The sequence below is a fragment of the Halichondria panicea genome, chromosome 13 (assembly GCF_963675165.1).
Source record: "Halichondria panicea chromosome 13, odHalPani1.1, whole genome shotgun sequence".
In the NCBI taxonomy this organism is placed as follows: Eukaryota; Metazoa; Porifera; class Demospongiae; order Suberitida; family Halichondriidae; genus Halichondria; species Halichondria panicea.
Window position 1 is genome coordinate 4,465,804 of NC_087389.1, and position 15,063 is coordinate 4,480,866.

A 15,063-nucleotide genomic window follows, 5' to 3' on the forward strand; every position below is an offset into this window, starting at 1 on the left:
GGGGAGGGGCTGCTGCAAGGTGGAGATCAGATAATCTCTATAGTGATCGGCACTTCTAACAAAAAGACAGCCCCTCTTGCATTTATATTTGTATGGTGCTTCGGTTGCAGAGCTCAAGATGCGTTGTGTGCAAGTCTGGAAAGAGGATGTCAAAGGCAAAGACGGCGAGAGTCTACCGTAAGGGCTCCATTTCTTGTAATACCATCTTGTAAATGGAGTAGATCTGGCTTGCCACCACCTGGCACGAAGGGTTGGTGTGCACTATATAGATCACTGCCACATCGCTCTATTCCTGCAGAATCTATGACATAGCTTTTCACCCTGATGGAAGACGAATGGTCGTGGCTGCTGGGAAGGTGGTCTTGGTGAGTCAAGCACAAGCATAAGCACACTAAACCTACGTACATGTAGTCGGATCACAAATGGTTATTCGGGATCAATATGAACACAAAATATAATTTCATGGTTGTTAATAATGGTAACAGTAAAGATAATTGTTTAAATGGTGCAGGTGTACAACACAGAGGATGGTAAGATGGTGGATAACCTGAAGGCTCACAAAGACACAGTCTACACTGTCTCCTACTCCAGAGATGGTAAGGGTCCCTTAACCTCTTCTTATACCGCTAATCTACCGTATTACTAGAATGTTTTGCGAGCATCAAACATTTGCAAATTTTACGAGGGTTGATCAATAAAATCCGGAAAACCTAAATTATTACTTGTAAATACACACGATCCTTGCCAGAACGCAATAGTTAGATCGCAAAGGATCAACTTTTCTGCTGATTTGGCTCATTCGCAAAGGTTTTTCACCTGCAAAATATTCTAGTAATACAGTAATTGGCGATTTAAAATTTGGCGACCCTCAGATTTGCCAAATACAAATACATGTACTATGGGACTAATTATACATAATTTAATTTATTTCTGTTCACTCTTGATGACCCGTCTATTAATCAGCACATGGGAGAAGTAGATGCATAATTATATAGCTTTGAATGAACAAAAGTATTCAACTATTCAACCATGCATTACCTTAATGATACATGTAGGAGCCTCTGTGTACCACCTCCACACGTACACAGGTCAGACGTTTGCCTCAGGCAGTGCTGACAAGCAGGTGGTCCTGTGGAGCAACGATGAGCTCAAGGGCATTCTCAAGTACGGTCACAGTGACCTCATTCAGTCGCTGCAGTACAACCCAGTGTCCCAGCTACTGCTCAGCTGTACTACCAGCGAAGTTGGTGAGTGTGTGTGAGCAGTGTGGGTGGAGATGTACTCTAAGTGCGGTTTGGTGTGCAATGCACATGAGTGTGCTTCCTTTTCGAGAATCGCAATTGTGTATGTGTTTGTAAATCAATTGTTCCATGTAGTCCTCGATAGTATAGTGGTAAGTATCTCCGCCTGTCACGCGGAAGACCCGGGTTCGATTCCCGGTCGGGGAGCTCCTTTTTTGTACTTTTTGCACCTTCCTTCAAAACTGTGGTCCCTGGTATAGCGTTGCTCAGCATTGACTGAATGCGTGGTCCTCGATAGTATAGTAGTAAGTATCTCCGCCTGTCACGCGGAAGACCCGGGTTCGATTCCCGGTCAGGGAGCTCCTTTTTTTGTACTTTTGCACCTTCCTTCAAAACTGTGGTCCCTGGTATAGCGTTGCTCAGCATTGGCTGAATGCTTTTAGTGTGTGGTCCTCGATAGTATAGTGGTAAGTATCTCCGCCTGTCACGCGGAAGACCCGGGTTCGATTCCCGGTCGGGGAGCTCCTTTTTTGTACTTTTTGCACCTTCCTTCAAAACAGTGGTCCCTGCATTGGCTGAATGCTGTAGTGTGTGGTCCTCGATAGTATAGTGGTAAGTATCTCCGCCTGTCACGCGGAAGACCCGGGTTCGATTCCCGGTCGGGGAGCTCCTTTTTTGTACTTTTTGCACCTTTCTTCAAAATTGTGGTCCCTGGTATAGCGTTGCTCAGCATTGGCTGAATGCTTGTAGTGTGTGGTCCTCGATAGTATAGTGGTAAGTATCTCCGCCTGTCACGCGGAAGACCCGGGTTCGATTCCCGGTCGGGGAGTTTCTTTTTTACACCTTCACCGTAAAAATTTGGTCCTGGGGTATAGCGTTGCTCAGCTTGGCTGGATTCTTGTAGTGTGTGGTCCTCGATAGTATAGTGGTAAGTATCTCCGCCTGTCATGCGGAAGACCCGGGTTCGATTCCCGGTCGTGGAGTTTCTTTTTTGCACCTTCACCGTAAAACTTTGGTCCTGGGGTATAGCGTTGCTCAGCTTGGCTGGATTCTTGTAGTGTGTGGTCCTCGATAGTATAGTGGTAAGTATCTCCGCCTGTCACGCGGAAGACCCGGGTTCGATTCCCGGTCGGGGAGTTTCTTTTTTACACCTTCACTGTAAAAATTTGGTCCTGGGGTATAGCGTTGCTCAGCTTGGCTGGATTCTTGTAGTGTGTGGTCCTCGATAGTATAGTGGTAAGTATCTCCGCCTGTCGTTCGATTCCCGGTCGTGGAGTTTCTTTTTTGCACCTTCACTGTAAAACTTTGGTCCTGGGGTATAGCGTTGCTCAGCTTGGCTGGATTCTTGTAGTGTGTGGTCCTCGATAGTATAGTGGTAAGTATCTCCGCCTGTCACGCGGAAAACCCGGGTTCGATTCCCGGTCGGGGAGCTTCTTTTTTGCACCTTCACTGTAAAACTTTGGTCCTGGTATAGCGTTGCTCAGCATTGGCTGAATGCTTATAGTGTGTAGTCCTCGATAGTATAGTGGTAAGTATCTCCGCCTGTCACGCGGAACACCCGGATTCGATAGTGTGTAGTCCTCGATAGTATAGTGGTAAGTATCTCCGCCTGTCACGCGGAACACCCGGGTTCGATTCCCGGTCAGGGAGCTTCTTTTTTGTATTGGTGAACATGTAATCATGAATCATTACCGTACATAAGTGCGTTAACTGGGTCCCTTTCCACTATCATAATGGTCATTGATTCACACACAGGCTAATTAAAGAACAACACTTCTGGCGCCTTAGATATTTTCCTGATGATCTTTACCCATTGCAGGACTGTGGTCTCCTGAGCAGAAGTCGGTGATGAAGACCAAAGTTACCTCTAAATGTCTTTGCTGCAGCTGGACCAATGACGGGCAGTTCTTTGCAGTGGGACACTATAACGGCACTGTTACTATCTGGACAAAGGTGAGCAGACCAACAGTGACTGACACTGGCCTTATAGCTCATGTATGTAGACCAACACAATGGCTGTAGTACATAGTTGGCATGCTGACTAAGGTTGAAACACATGCTATTCGGAGTGTGATGACAGAAGTACCGACTAATTCTAAGTAGCTGGTACAATGAATGAGTTCAGTGTGTTTATATATACAGTAGAACCTCGCTAATCCGGACCCCTTTAATCCGAAACCTCGCAAATCCGGACAAAATGCAAACTGAAAAAGAGGAGGGGCTGTCAGTAGAATGGACTACTGCGCATGCGCAATCCATATTGCTTTGCTGAATCAGCAATAATAAACTGCTCAAGACAATGGCCACTGCAAAGAAAACGAAGAAAGAGCTCGCAAGACTCACTGTATTTTAGAGAAAGTTGAGATAAAAGACTATTCTAGCTAGCAGCTTCCCTTCTGGCCACAATAATATCATAATACATGTATAAAAGTGTCTTCGTTAATGATATTCATAATCAATTAATAACATCTGTTAATCCGGAAATTTCATGTATTCGGATGGGGTCTGGTCCCGCTCTATTCGGATTAGCAAGGTTCTACTGTAGTCAATTCGTGATTGAATATTCATGTAAATTACATGAACTAGTAAGAGTGTGTGACGGTGTGTGTGTGACGGTGTGTGTGATGGCGTGTGTGTGTGACGTGCATGTCCTGACCTCCACTCTTACAGACTGCCGAGAAGAAGAACACTATAACAAGAGAGGGAGATGCTCCTATATGGACCCTCTCCTGGAACCCTTCGCGGTGAGACTTTTATCACATAATTATAGTGCTAGGAAAAATTCCCGTTTGAAAATAGTTAATTGTACACTGTCAGGGATGTGTACCCACACAGTGGTGGTTGGTACTAACCCCCTTAGGACTAGTCTACTACATAAAACAGGCAAATTTGTTTGCTGAATTGAGATTGAGGATTGTACTACTTACAAAAATGTTAGGCACATCCCTGCACTGTTGAATAGGAGTTGAATAGGAAGATTTTACTAAACTACCTCTGTACATGTAGCTGCTCTAATACATTGTTAGCTTACGTACCTCCATCCCCCCTCCTCTCCTAGGGATGACCATCGTGACAAGTTGACTGTGTGTGATTGGAACAAGAAACTGAGCTTCTATCAACTCAACGGCAAACAGGTATTATATCGAAATAAGTTATGTGCTACGTTAATTCATATCCCCTGCACTGCTCATATTTGATTGAGTGCATGCATGTACAGTAACAGTAGTGTACAATAAAAGTAAAGTCAGTGTGTATGTGCACAGGTTGAAACGCATACTGTGCTGCTTCAACTGGCTGTTAAAAAGAGTAACCTGCTTATACATGTAGAGTAGTCGTAATACAGTGTGTATGTGTTATTCACATTACACATGTGACTGTGTAATAAATATGTGTGACTTAATTGTATGTACGCGTATGTGAGCTGTTTATTTCCCCATGGTACAGGTCGGCAAAGATCGTAAACTTGATTATGATCCGACCTGTGTGTCGTACTTCCCTGGGGGAGACTTCTCAGTCATTGCAGGCTCAAACAGCAAGGTCAGCTATAATCTAGTGATCCATGTGTTGTACTCTTACGTCATTCAGATAGTCGAACATGATTGACCAGTGTTATAGAACTTTTACAGCTCCAAAAGAGCTACAGAACTTTATACATTGTATGCTCTATTTTTGAAAGTGAGCTTCCCTAACTTACGTATAACGAATTGTCTTTGTGCACTGAAATTGTACGTACACTGCACAATGTGTTCTCACTACCCCACCATCCCTAACCCTAACCCTAACCCTAACCCTAGTCCCACCACCTCCCCTCCTTTAGGCTAGTATATACTCAAAGGACGGGGTGATGCTATCATCAGTCGTGCAGGGAGAGTCTTGGATCTGGTGTTGCAGGGCCAAGCCGGGCAAGGAGCCTTATCAACTGGTGGGTGGGTGGGTGGGTCGTGATTTCTGTACAATTAAGCTTACATGTTTGTACATCAGTACATCAGTGTCTGCATACATTCAATGTAATAGTACTATTATGTGTGCATTGTGAAGTAATGAGCTCGCTACCACAACTATGTATGCGTACACCAGCTAGTGGTGTGTCTGAAGAGGTGACTATTTGCATTCCTCAATAATATTTGCCTCTTTTATGTAGTAAACAAGGGTAACTAGTAAACTGGTGGTTATTTTTGTCTAGAGGTGGTTTTAGTACGAACCCCACCACCATCCAGTATTGGCACATTCCTGACATCCTGCCCTTATCGTGGCTTTTGTTTATAGCCTGTACATGTGCAGCTTGATAGAGTCTATGTCCCGACATCTACATGCACCTCCCCATTCCCCCACCCCACCCTTCACTGCAGGTTGTTGGTCGTGATGATGGAACACTGTCTCTACACCAGCTCACTTTAAACACTGTTCACGGACTCTACAAAGAAAGGTGGGTGGGTCTGTTTGATTGAGATGTGATTCCATATCTTCCCTGGCACTTTGTAGAGTACAGTAAAACCTGGCGATTGTAACCTCATAAATAGGCAGGTCACCCTCTATAGTATACAGCGCCAGGTTAATGGACCTCAAAGTCTCCATAGCATGCATATGCTGGTACCTGTGTTAGCAGGCTACCTCTTTGTAACAGCCATCGTTGGTCTGCCAATGGTGACTGCTATAAACATGTTTCACTTACAGCACCACAAAAAGCAAGGATGAATTTCTTACTACAGTACTGATGTGATCTCCTAAACTGTACAATGTGTATTGTCCCTTGTTGCGACCAATGAGATGTGTTAGCAATAATGTAATCCCATCATGCAGATATGCGTACCGTGAGCGCCTGACTGATGTGGTAGTGCAGCACCTGCTGACCAACGACAAAGTGACCATCAAGTGTCGGGACATGGTCAAGAAGATTGCCGTCTATAGGAACAGACTTGCTGTAAGTTAATGTTCATCAGCTCACTCACTATATGTAGCGAGTCAGTTATTTACAAAAGAAGACTTATGTCCACGTGTACATGCATGATACACTGTACTTGTACCCATTGATCTTCAAACAGCCATAACTTGAGTTAATTCCGATCTCAATGATTTTCTGAAAGCTCACTGCAAGATCTACCAATCAGGTGGTGTGGCGAATCAAATATGATTTTTTGGGGTCATTTTTGACAGAAAACCATGGCTATACATTTTTTTAAGTGAGGGAAAAATGCAAAATTGGGCCCCATCAAAATTCGGGGATTAATCTTCCATCTGAAAGGGCTTGGGCTTGGTGTAGCTTTTAGAAATCACAAATTACTGAAAACAGTCTTTCAAGGTCAACGTGGAGTCACATAATTTAGTACAAATGTACAAAATGTGTTAGTACAAATGTAAAAATGACCGTGCAATTTACATGAATCTTCTATCACTATGGCAATCCCCCCCTCTCCAGGTCCAGTTGCCCGAGAAGATAGTGGTGTACGAGTTGAGCAGTGGAGACGACAATGACCTCAAGTACACACTCAAGGTGAGTGCATGCATGGTGGTGTATAGTTTTAGTCGTGTGTGTTTGGGCAGGCAATGTATGTGACTATAGAGCTAGCACTACAAAAATGTGTTGGTGGTTTCGTTAGGGAGAGCAAAATCAATAATTTAAGCATTGTAAGGCACTTTTGTAGTCAAGCAACATGAAATGTACTGATTCATTTCCCCTCTCAGGACAAGTTTGTGGGTTCTGTTGATTGCAGTCTGCTGGTGGTGTGTAGTCAGCATCTGGTTCTGTGTCAGGAGAGGAAGCTCCTGTGCTACACCTTCAAGGGGGACAAGGAGAGGTATGTGTGGAGGGATGGCGGGTAGCTTCGTACCTGCCATCAATTGTACAGTATGTTACCTGTCAGTGAGACTCCTATTTTACCGGGAGACTCCTATTGCCAAGTCTCTGGCACTACAAAAATCTTCTGAATGTTACACACACTTTCTTAATTTCAACTTCATATGCAATTTTTAAGCCCTGCTATACAAGTAGCTATATACTCCACTTGGGGTCTGTATCATAGCAACTAGGTGGGGTTTAACTACCATAAACCCCAGCCCTGGAGCACATTTCTCATAAACTCCATTGCCTTGAGGGCGCACTGATTTTATACTAGATCTACACAGCCAAAAAGACGCTAGACACTTGCTGACAAGGGCAGGACAGAAGGGTGGGGCTCGCTAAACACCAGGAAGGCTGGAGGATGGGCGGGGCTCACTGCTTGGAGCTAGAAACTTAGCACTGGCTTCAAGCTATACGCACAAGCTTTTTGTTCCTTTTTAATAGTTTTTGAGACTGTTAGCTAGTTGTATCCAAGGTGAGGTAGCTTAGGTAGCAAGTACTTTTCATTCAAGTGGGTATAATTATAACACTTATTGTTCACTACATTCGAATTTATGGCAAATGTAAACCATCCTTGGCCTCGGGGCTTCACCCTCGTCCTCGGAGGTTTACTGCCATAAATTCTGATGTAGTGGACAATAAGTATAACATATAAATTATGTGTATACATGTAAATCGGACATGTGAATCGGTGAATTTTGGTGAGACATTTATGTATCACCAATGCGACTGTGGCTATAGGGAGTGGTGTATGTACAATGTACTCTTAAATAACGTTGGTTACATTCTCTGTGCTGCAGAGAGTGGGTGATGGAGGCCCAGATCCGCTACATTAGAGCACTGGGTGGACCGTCCGGGAGAGAGGGGATTCTGGTCGGACTCAAGAACGGACAAGTGTTCAAGATCTTTATCGATAATTCCTTCCCTATCAGTCTCATCAAGCTCCAGCTGTCCATTCGCTGTGTCGACCTCAGTGCCAGGTGGGTGTGGGTGGGTGTGTGTGTAGGGGGGGGAAGCATGTTTTGAGGGGATAGTCAGGCCGTACAATGTATGTGTACATCAGCTGTGTTTTGTGTCCCTAGGACAGTAACTCTATGCTCAGAAATTCAGGATACAAATGGGGAGGGGGGTCTGATAAGAGCCTGAGGGGAGGGTAAATATGTGTGTACTGTCATGGTACTTGGTTATAAGTAACCACACACACACACAGTCGTACAAAGCTGGCTGTGGTGGACGAGAACAGCACTCTGCTGGTGTACAATCTCAACAACAAGGAGCTGCTCTATCAAGAACCAAACGCTAACAGCGTCTCCTGGAACACTCAGTACGAGGTCAGCTGACAATAACGTACATGTAGTATTGAATACGTAGTTGCATCATAGCATTAATAAAGTACGTAAGTGTCAATAAATTATGCACATTTTGTGTGGAATGCACTGGGGATTATTCACCCTGTACATACACGTACATAACAATCCCATGTATTTGTGCAGGACATGCTGTGTTTCAGTGGTAACGGGATGTTGAGTATCAAGGCCAGCAACTTCCCGGCTCACCAGCGAAAGCAGCAGGTACTGACTGTTGCCTACGTTACTCAAGTCTTGAATATCCCCGTTGTACAACTTATCATTTCACAATGGTTGAAATCCTTCCATGCCATATTTAATCTTTCTGCAGGGGTTCGTGGTTGGCTTCAGTGGCTCAAAGATTTTCTGTCTGCATTTCTTCACAATGTCAGCCATTGATGTACCACAGGTGAGTGAGTGTGCACAGGAACTTTGTATCATGAAATATGTACGTACAGTACATGTACGTGCCTTGAAAATGACCGCCTATTATAGTCACCTGAGATTATTATTTTGCACATTAATTAACACGTAGATTGACAGCTAACTATAGAATACTTTTTCTCTAAGTTAATCACTCCGGACCTAAGTTAGGAGTATTTGAAGCTTCACTAATAATTACTTGCGTACAAGCTAGTGCACTACAGCAGGTTCTGTACTACGCAACGTTAGCTTGAAATTACCATTGACCCCACCCACTCCCTCCTCCAGTCGGCCCCGATGGTGCAGTACCTAGAGAGGAAGTTGTATAATGAGGCTCACTCTATTGCCTGCCTCATGGTCACCCAGGAGGACTGGAGGGTACTAGGTCAGGAGGCTCTAGAGGTGGGCTATCCAGTGCTTGCATTCATCTATTAGAGGGCTTCATGTTGCAGTGTTTCATATTAAGCACGTCATACTTTTGAATAGCTGTATTGATTTTTCTTTCTCCTAGGGAATGGATTTCAGAGTTGCTAAAAAGGTGAGTACGTTTAGTAGCGTGATTGTGTGGTTACTATGACTACCCATCGTCCCCTCGTGTAGGCCTTCGCTCGAGTGAAAGACCTGAGGTTCCTGGAGCTCATTCACGACATCGAGGTATCTATGCAACCATTCGTATTGACATTTTATTGCACTCTTTCAGGAGCGGAAAAGTCGAGGCGAGAATGACACACAGGATTTTCTTGCTGACATTTTCGCTTACCAGGTATGAACTTTTATTGTAGTTTGATTGATTACTGATGTTCTTCTCTTGCACAGGGCAAATTCAATGAGGCAGGTCAGCTATATAAAAAGTGTGGAAAACCAGAAAAAGTGAGTGTTTAATGAATAAAAAAAAACGTGCACTGACCGGGAATCGAACCCGGGCCTCCCGCGTGGCAGGCGAGAATTCTACCACTGAACCATCAGTGCTTGTTGATAGTGGAGAGTGTAAATAGAGTCAATACCACAATGTGCTTCACCACCTTACCGTGTCTTCTCTATAGGCTGTTGAGCTGTTCATGGATCTGCGTCAGTTTGAGCAGGCTAAAGAGTTTGCAGTGAAGAGTGAGACGCTTGATGTAAAGCACCTCATAGCTAAGGAGGCTGACTGGGCCAAGACCACCAACGATGCACAGTCTGCCTGGTAGGAGCTGAACTGTATTCATTGATCATGCATTCATGTATATACTTGCAGTGATATGTACTTGGCTGCTGGAGAGTATCTCAAAGCTGTGGAGTTAATGGGAGACAACGGATGGGTGGAAAAGTGAGTTCTATATTGAGCATGCATTGTGCATGTGTCTCTTTGTGCTTAGCTTTTGTGCATTTTGTTATGTCTTTTCAACATGTGTAGGGAAAACTTTACCACACAGTGCATGCTCATATTAGCTACTCTGATACGTATAACTAACTTACATGTATGAAGACATTAATGGAATTTTAATGTTTGTCCCCGGCTGTAGAATTCTGAACCTGGTGCACGAGGTTGGCAAAGGGGAGACAGAGATCCTGTCATCATGTGCACATCACCTGCGCCGACTCACACAGTTCAGTGCAGCTGCTGAGGTATACGAGAAGATGGGCGACACAAATTCACTCATCACCCTCTACGTGGAGACACACCAGTGGGACAATGTGAGTGTGCAGGGGAGGGGTTAGTGGGGAGACTTCCTCCTAACAGGTATAAGCATTGTACTAATTATTAGCTATGGGAGCACGACTATAGCCAAGACTCATAACTTGGGTCGATAGTGTACGTGTACAATGACGTAACTATTGACTTAAATACATGTTACTCTAGATACAAAGGGGACTCGATGGATTAGTGGGTGGTTAGGCTAGAGGGATTAGTACAGTAGATTAAGTCATAGTCTACTTACTAGTGATATACATGTACATGTATATTAGCAGGAGCTCCTGTCATACATGTACGTGTAGTCTATACTGTTCCAGTTGTACCTGTACTTCAGAGTGCACCTGAGTATTGTTTGTCTATCACACCCCTACAGGCTTTTGAAGTGGTCAAGGTGAATCCTGAATTCAAGGTAAGTCATTGTGTAGTAGCTAGTCTAACCCACTCACCCACCCCTCCCCCCTCCCCCCAGGGCACTGTGTACATGCCCTACGCTGCCTGGTTGATGGAGAACGACAGATTCGATGAGGCTCAGGAAGGTAGGGCAAACACACGTACACAGTACCACATGTGCCTACTTACGCCCTGACCACACACACGCTTGTTGTGCACAATAGAGCTGTATAGCTGCGATCAGTCTCATATCCATTAATGTTTATTTGTACGTATGTACACGTACGTTTGGTTTGTTCTTGTGATAGAGTGTTGTACTACATGTACAGTGTTTCTAAATATGAAACTACTGTTACTTTACAGCTCTGAAGGAGGCTGGTCAACAAACACAGGCTGTGTTTCTTCTGGAGCAGCTGGCCGAGAATGCCGTGCACGAGAACAGGTACTGTACATAAATTTGATATTTTTTTATGGCAATAAGACACAAGTGTGTCTAATTAACCATTTTCTGTACTGGTATTGCGTGTGCAGATTTAGTGATGGCAGCTATTACTACTGGCTTCTAGCAAAGACTAATCTGGAGGCAGCAAGGAGAGAGTCAGAAGGTACACTATATCTAAAAACGTCCATTTAGTGTGAAGATTAGGTCCTCTTTTGAGCTTATTACTATCGTTGTACCACTCAGATCCCGAGGGCAGCTCCCTGATCATTGCAGATTGCACTGAAAGCTTCTATCGTTTTATGGAGCTAGCTGACACCTACTATGCCTACACCAGCATCCACGCATTCGTTGACCAGCCATTTACTGCACTGTTACCAGAAGCTCTTCACAACATATCCAGGTTCCTCACTCACAAGATTACAAAGCAGTGTCCTCCTGGAGTGTCAAAAGTGTATCCTCTGTTAAAAAAAAAAAAATAGAGTGCCAGATCAATAGCAAAACACCTTTGTTTGATAAAAAAAAAACTGCACTGACCGGGAATCGAACCCGGGCCTCCCGCGTGGCAGGCGAGAATTCTACCACTGAACCATCAGTGCTTGTTGAGTTAGAAGTGCACAGAATAAGACTCAATACCCCAATGTAACATGTGACCCTTGACCATCTCTCTCAAGCTCTGTTCTATTCACCTTGGCCAAGCAGAGCAAACAACTAGGGGCCTACAAGCTTGCAAGACATGCTTTTGATAAACTACAGGTGAGTCGGCTTTGCTCTATGAATATATTTGTTAACTGATTTCAACAGTCACTGCGGATTCCTCCAAACCTTCAAGAAACAGTGGACCTTGCTAGCATTACAATCAGAGCAAAACCATTTCAAGACAAGGAGGTAGGTACTTGATATCCACTCACCACATACGTTTGCTTAGCCCTTTAAAGAAACGTATGATTACGTACCTCCTCATATATTTAACCCACCCCCTCAAACATATGCACGCCCTCAGGACCTACTCCCAATATGCTACAGATGCTCTAATACCAATCCCCTACTCAACAATGCCGGCAACTTCTGTGTCAACTGCAGACAATCGTTTGAGTTCTCATTTGTCTCTTTTGGTAAGGACAGTTTTAACTATAGTGATTCAATCCCATTCTACATGTATTTTGACTCAGTTAGCTGTTACATATTGCTTCACTGACCGTTAAAACATTTATACAGAGGTGCTTCCAGTTGTGGAGTTTGTTACATATTGCTTCACTGACCGTTAAAACATTTATACAGAGGTGCTTCCAGTTGTGGAGTTTGTTCTGGAGGAAGGAATCAGGTAGGGATGAGAAACCAACCAAATTAAACCTCCATTATATTTCCACCACTGAGCCATTAGTTCTTTCACGTAGTTTGATCTCTACTTTTCCCCATGCAGTGATGAAGAAGCTCTGAAGCTGATCAAGAAAGAACCGTCTGGATCTAGAAAGAAAGGAGGACAGCAATGGACAGAGATACATGAAGGAAGTATCCTTTTATCACATTTTCATAGCTACGTACGATATTGTATTTGTTATTTGATGGGTTTCTTCTGCTGAAACTTAATTAAGGTTTCCCTGGCTGATATCATACTTAATTAGAAGTTGATTTCGCGAGAATTGATCTATTTAGAGTTGATTTTGTGATAATTGCTCTCATGGCATGACACTGTACAACACAGTCTCACTAGCAGTTTGCCTCCCTTGACTCGTGTAGACACACAAAGTCTCAAACTGGACAACAACGTAATGTCGGAAGAGGACAATGAAGAAGATCCTTTCAACAGCACCACTTTTGAGGTTGGTTCTTGAAATAAAGTTACAAATGTACACTGAAGGTGGTAAATTTTATGACCTCAATTACAGAAAGTGTGGTTGTTCAGAATTGGTGTACATAATTATAGTTTATTTTTCCTATGGCAAGGTTGGCATGTTTAGAATTTATTTTGTGAAACCCAAGACCATAGATTTGCTGTGTTTAATTGCTAGCCACACAATTATAAGCTTATCTATGCCCTACAGGGTGATGACTTTGAACCAGTGAAGGTGGGCAGACGTACACTGGAGTCCATGCACAGACTGGAGGTGCTGGTCAAGCAGTGGGGACCACCCATTGGCAACCAGTACTACAAGTCTATACTACCTGACGTCTCACTCACTCTTTGTAGCAACTGCAATAAGGTATGCAATGATTGTACGTATCAACCATAATTATAGCTACATACAGTGTTTATAACTACACGATATGTACAACAGGAAAAAGTTTTCTTTAGTGGTTACCCTTGTGCGCATATACCAACATGGCTGTAATAAATTAAAACACACACTATGAAGACTTTGTGGCCAGTTAACTTGAACGACACTCACTCAACATATTAGAGGGAGAACGATTCGAGTGTTTTATATCACGACGACCCCTTACCAAATTATACCTCCAGGCTATGCGACCGTGCAATAAAATATGGAAGGGACTGTATGATCTGACTTTCATTACACAAAAAATATGTATAGGTCGTCTGCATGTGTACAAGATGTGTAGAGTCTTATGTGTGTATATTGAACCTATATACTGTATATGACGTAGCATGACTCAACACCACCCCTCCCCGTTCTACAGATGTTCCATGCTGATGACTATGAGCTACAGGCTCTCTCTAAAGGACACTGCCCGTTCTGTAGAAAATCTTCAGACTCTGTGACTCTCAAATAATTTCCTTTTCTTGTTAGTGTACGTAGTAATGGCAATGTATATAATCACTTAAAATGTTACTTAATGTGTACGTATTTGCAATGTGTATACATAATTAAAAACGAAGTATTACAAGGTGTGCAGCTATAAATAATATTATGGGGATCAAATATACAATTCAACCTCAATCAGAGATGGGGGGCTTCTCTCAATTTTCGTAAGTGAGCATGGTCGGTAAATACAACCTCCACTTTTTTACCGTCATCTCGACCAACATTGAGTGAGTCACAGATTTAATTTCTTGGAGCATTTTTTCCTCTTTTGAAACATGAGTTCTCTATATAGATCTCAAGGGTGCATAATCATAATAAATTCTGTGTTACGTGGTGGTATAGCCTCGAGAAGCATGACCACCACATGCACCGGGGGACATTAAACCCCTTACCCCCACATTAAGCTCCTTATAATTATATAGTCTCATGAATCAGCCGCACCTTTGGACACCAAAGGTGCAGCTGATTCATGAGACTAATAATTATATACCCCCCACTGATTTGGCAAGGGTTCGTCATATGATTGTTTATGCAATTCAATGCAGCTCGCATAACACGTACAGCTTTAACACTTCTGGATGTATTCTGCTGAAGAGCGTGCACGTGTCTAAGAATTTTGGCTCCTTTGTCATCTATCTGGTTGCATCCTATAGTCCATAATTTGAGCAGAAAAAATTAATAATCATGCATGCATTATAATCTTATATCTCATTTCACTTACTGAATCCCAGTGAGTGTCTGTGTGGTATGTGTGACTCCGAACAGAGTGACTAGTTTTTCGAATCCTTTTTGGTGATGTAATCCCACAGCCAAAAACTCTAATACGTACAGTACAACAATTATACTTCATGCAGAGATTGCATAATGTCCCAACTTCACAAGTGAGCTTGTCTGCTTGGCAATCAGTGCATCTAGAATTTTGTGGAATTCTTGGTCTCCTATTGG

General features: G+C 43.3%; 1 protein-coding gene and 11 non-coding genes across 13 annotated transcripts; 10 read left to right on the forward strand and 2 right to left on the reverse strand.

Annotated features, from left to right (window-relative positions):
• The first annotated feature begins 15 nt into the window (after positions 1-15).
• Positions 16-14,219, forward strand: LOC135346074 (intraflagellar transport protein 122 homolog). 2 transcript variants are annotated; one of them, XM_064543560.1, is made up of 38 exons: positions 16-177; positions 299-365; positions 512-596; positions 1,089-1,247; positions 3,061-3,194; positions 3,912-3,985; positions 4,300-4,375; positions 4,686-4,778; positions 5,059-5,163; positions 5,591-5,667; positions 6,042-6,162; positions 6,658-6,732; positions 6,924-7,036; positions 7,881-8,060; positions 8,291-8,411; positions 8,574-8,651; positions 8,758-8,835; positions 9,138-9,251; positions 9,361-9,387; positions 9,450-9,503; positions 9,550-9,612; positions 9,666-9,719; positions 9,893-10,032; positions 10,084-10,155; positions 10,352-10,523; positions 10,898-10,933; positions 10,994-11,060; positions 11,278-11,356; positions 11,446-11,519; positions 11,600-11,807; positions 12,028-12,109; positions 12,158-12,241; positions 12,357-12,468; positions 12,635-12,677; positions 12,777-12,865; positions 13,094-13,176; positions 13,399-13,557; positions 13,994-14,219. In XM_064543560.1, exons 1-38 carry the CDS (start codon positions 119-121, stop codon positions 14,084-14,086), a joined length of 3,600 nt encoding a protein of 1,199 aa, XP_064399630.1. In that variant the 5' UTR covers positions 16-118; the 3' UTR covers positions 14,087-14,219. The 2 variants fall into 2 exon arrangements, with proteins under 2 accessions (XP_064399630.1, XP_064399631.1); XM_064543561.1 differs by lacking the exons at positions 12,777-12,865; positions 13,094-13,176; positions 13,399-13,557; positions 13,994-14,219 and having other exon boundaries at positions 12,572-12,669.
• On the forward strand, positions 1,377-1,448 carry Trnad-guc (transfer RNA aspartic acid (anticodon GUC)). The gene has a single exon. It is a non-coding gene; the product is annotated as a tRNA-Asp (tRNA).
• On the forward strand, positions 1,530-1,601 carry Trnad-guc (transfer RNA aspartic acid (anticodon GUC)). Its single transcript has one exon. It is a non-coding gene; the product is annotated as a tRNA-Asp (tRNA).
• Positions 1,692-1,763, forward strand: Trnad-guc (transfer RNA aspartic acid (anticodon GUC)). The gene has a single exon. It is a non-coding gene; the product is annotated as a tRNA-Asp (tRNA).
• Trnad-guc (transfer RNA aspartic acid (anticodon GUC)) lies at positions 1,837-1,908 on the forward strand. Its single transcript has one exon. It is a non-coding gene; the product is annotated as a tRNA-Asp (tRNA).
• Trnad-guc (transfer RNA aspartic acid (anticodon GUC)) lies at positions 1,999-2,070 on the forward strand. The gene has a single exon. It is a non-coding gene; the product is annotated as a tRNA-Asp (tRNA).
• On the forward strand, positions 2,153-2,224 carry Trnad-guc (transfer RNA aspartic acid (anticodon GUC)). Its single transcript has one exon. It is a non-coding gene; the product is annotated as a tRNA-Asp (tRNA).
• Trnad-guc (transfer RNA aspartic acid (anticodon GUC)) lies at positions 2,307-2,378 on the forward strand. The gene has a single exon. It is a non-coding gene; the product is annotated as a tRNA-Asp (tRNA).
• Positions 2,600-2,671, forward strand: Trnad-guc (transfer RNA aspartic acid (anticodon GUC)). The gene has a single exon. It is a non-coding gene; the product is annotated as a tRNA-Asp (tRNA).
• Trnad-guc (transfer RNA aspartic acid (anticodon GUC)) lies at positions 2,820-2,891 on the forward strand. Its single transcript has one exon. It is a non-coding gene; the product is annotated as a tRNA-Asp (tRNA).
• On the reverse strand, positions 9,748-9,818 carry Trnag-gcc (transfer RNA glycine (anticodon GCC)). Its single transcript has one exon. It is a non-coding gene; the product is annotated as a tRNA-Gly (tRNA).
• Positions 11,882-11,952, reverse strand: Trnag-gcc (transfer RNA glycine (anticodon GCC)). Its single transcript has one exon. It is a non-coding gene; the product is annotated as a tRNA-Gly (tRNA).
• Positions 14,220-15,063: the final 844 nt, after the last annotated feature.

What these genes read in the sequence shown, in the direction of transcription:
- LOC135346074 (XM_064543560.1), top strand. Translation starts at nt 119, where the DNA reads ATGCGTTGTGTGCAAGTCTGGAAAGAGGATGTCAAAGGCAAAGACGGC. An exon ending in ATCAACTCAACGGCAAACAG is followed by an intron (nt 4,376 to 4,685) that starts GTATTATATCGA and finishes CCCATGGTACAG; the next exon opens with GTCGGCAAAGATCGTAAACT. An exon ending in TTTGTAGCAACTGCAATAAG is followed by an intron (nt 13,558 to 13,993) that starts GTATGCAATGAT and finishes CCCGTTCTACAG; the next exon opens with ATGTTCCATGCTGATGACTA.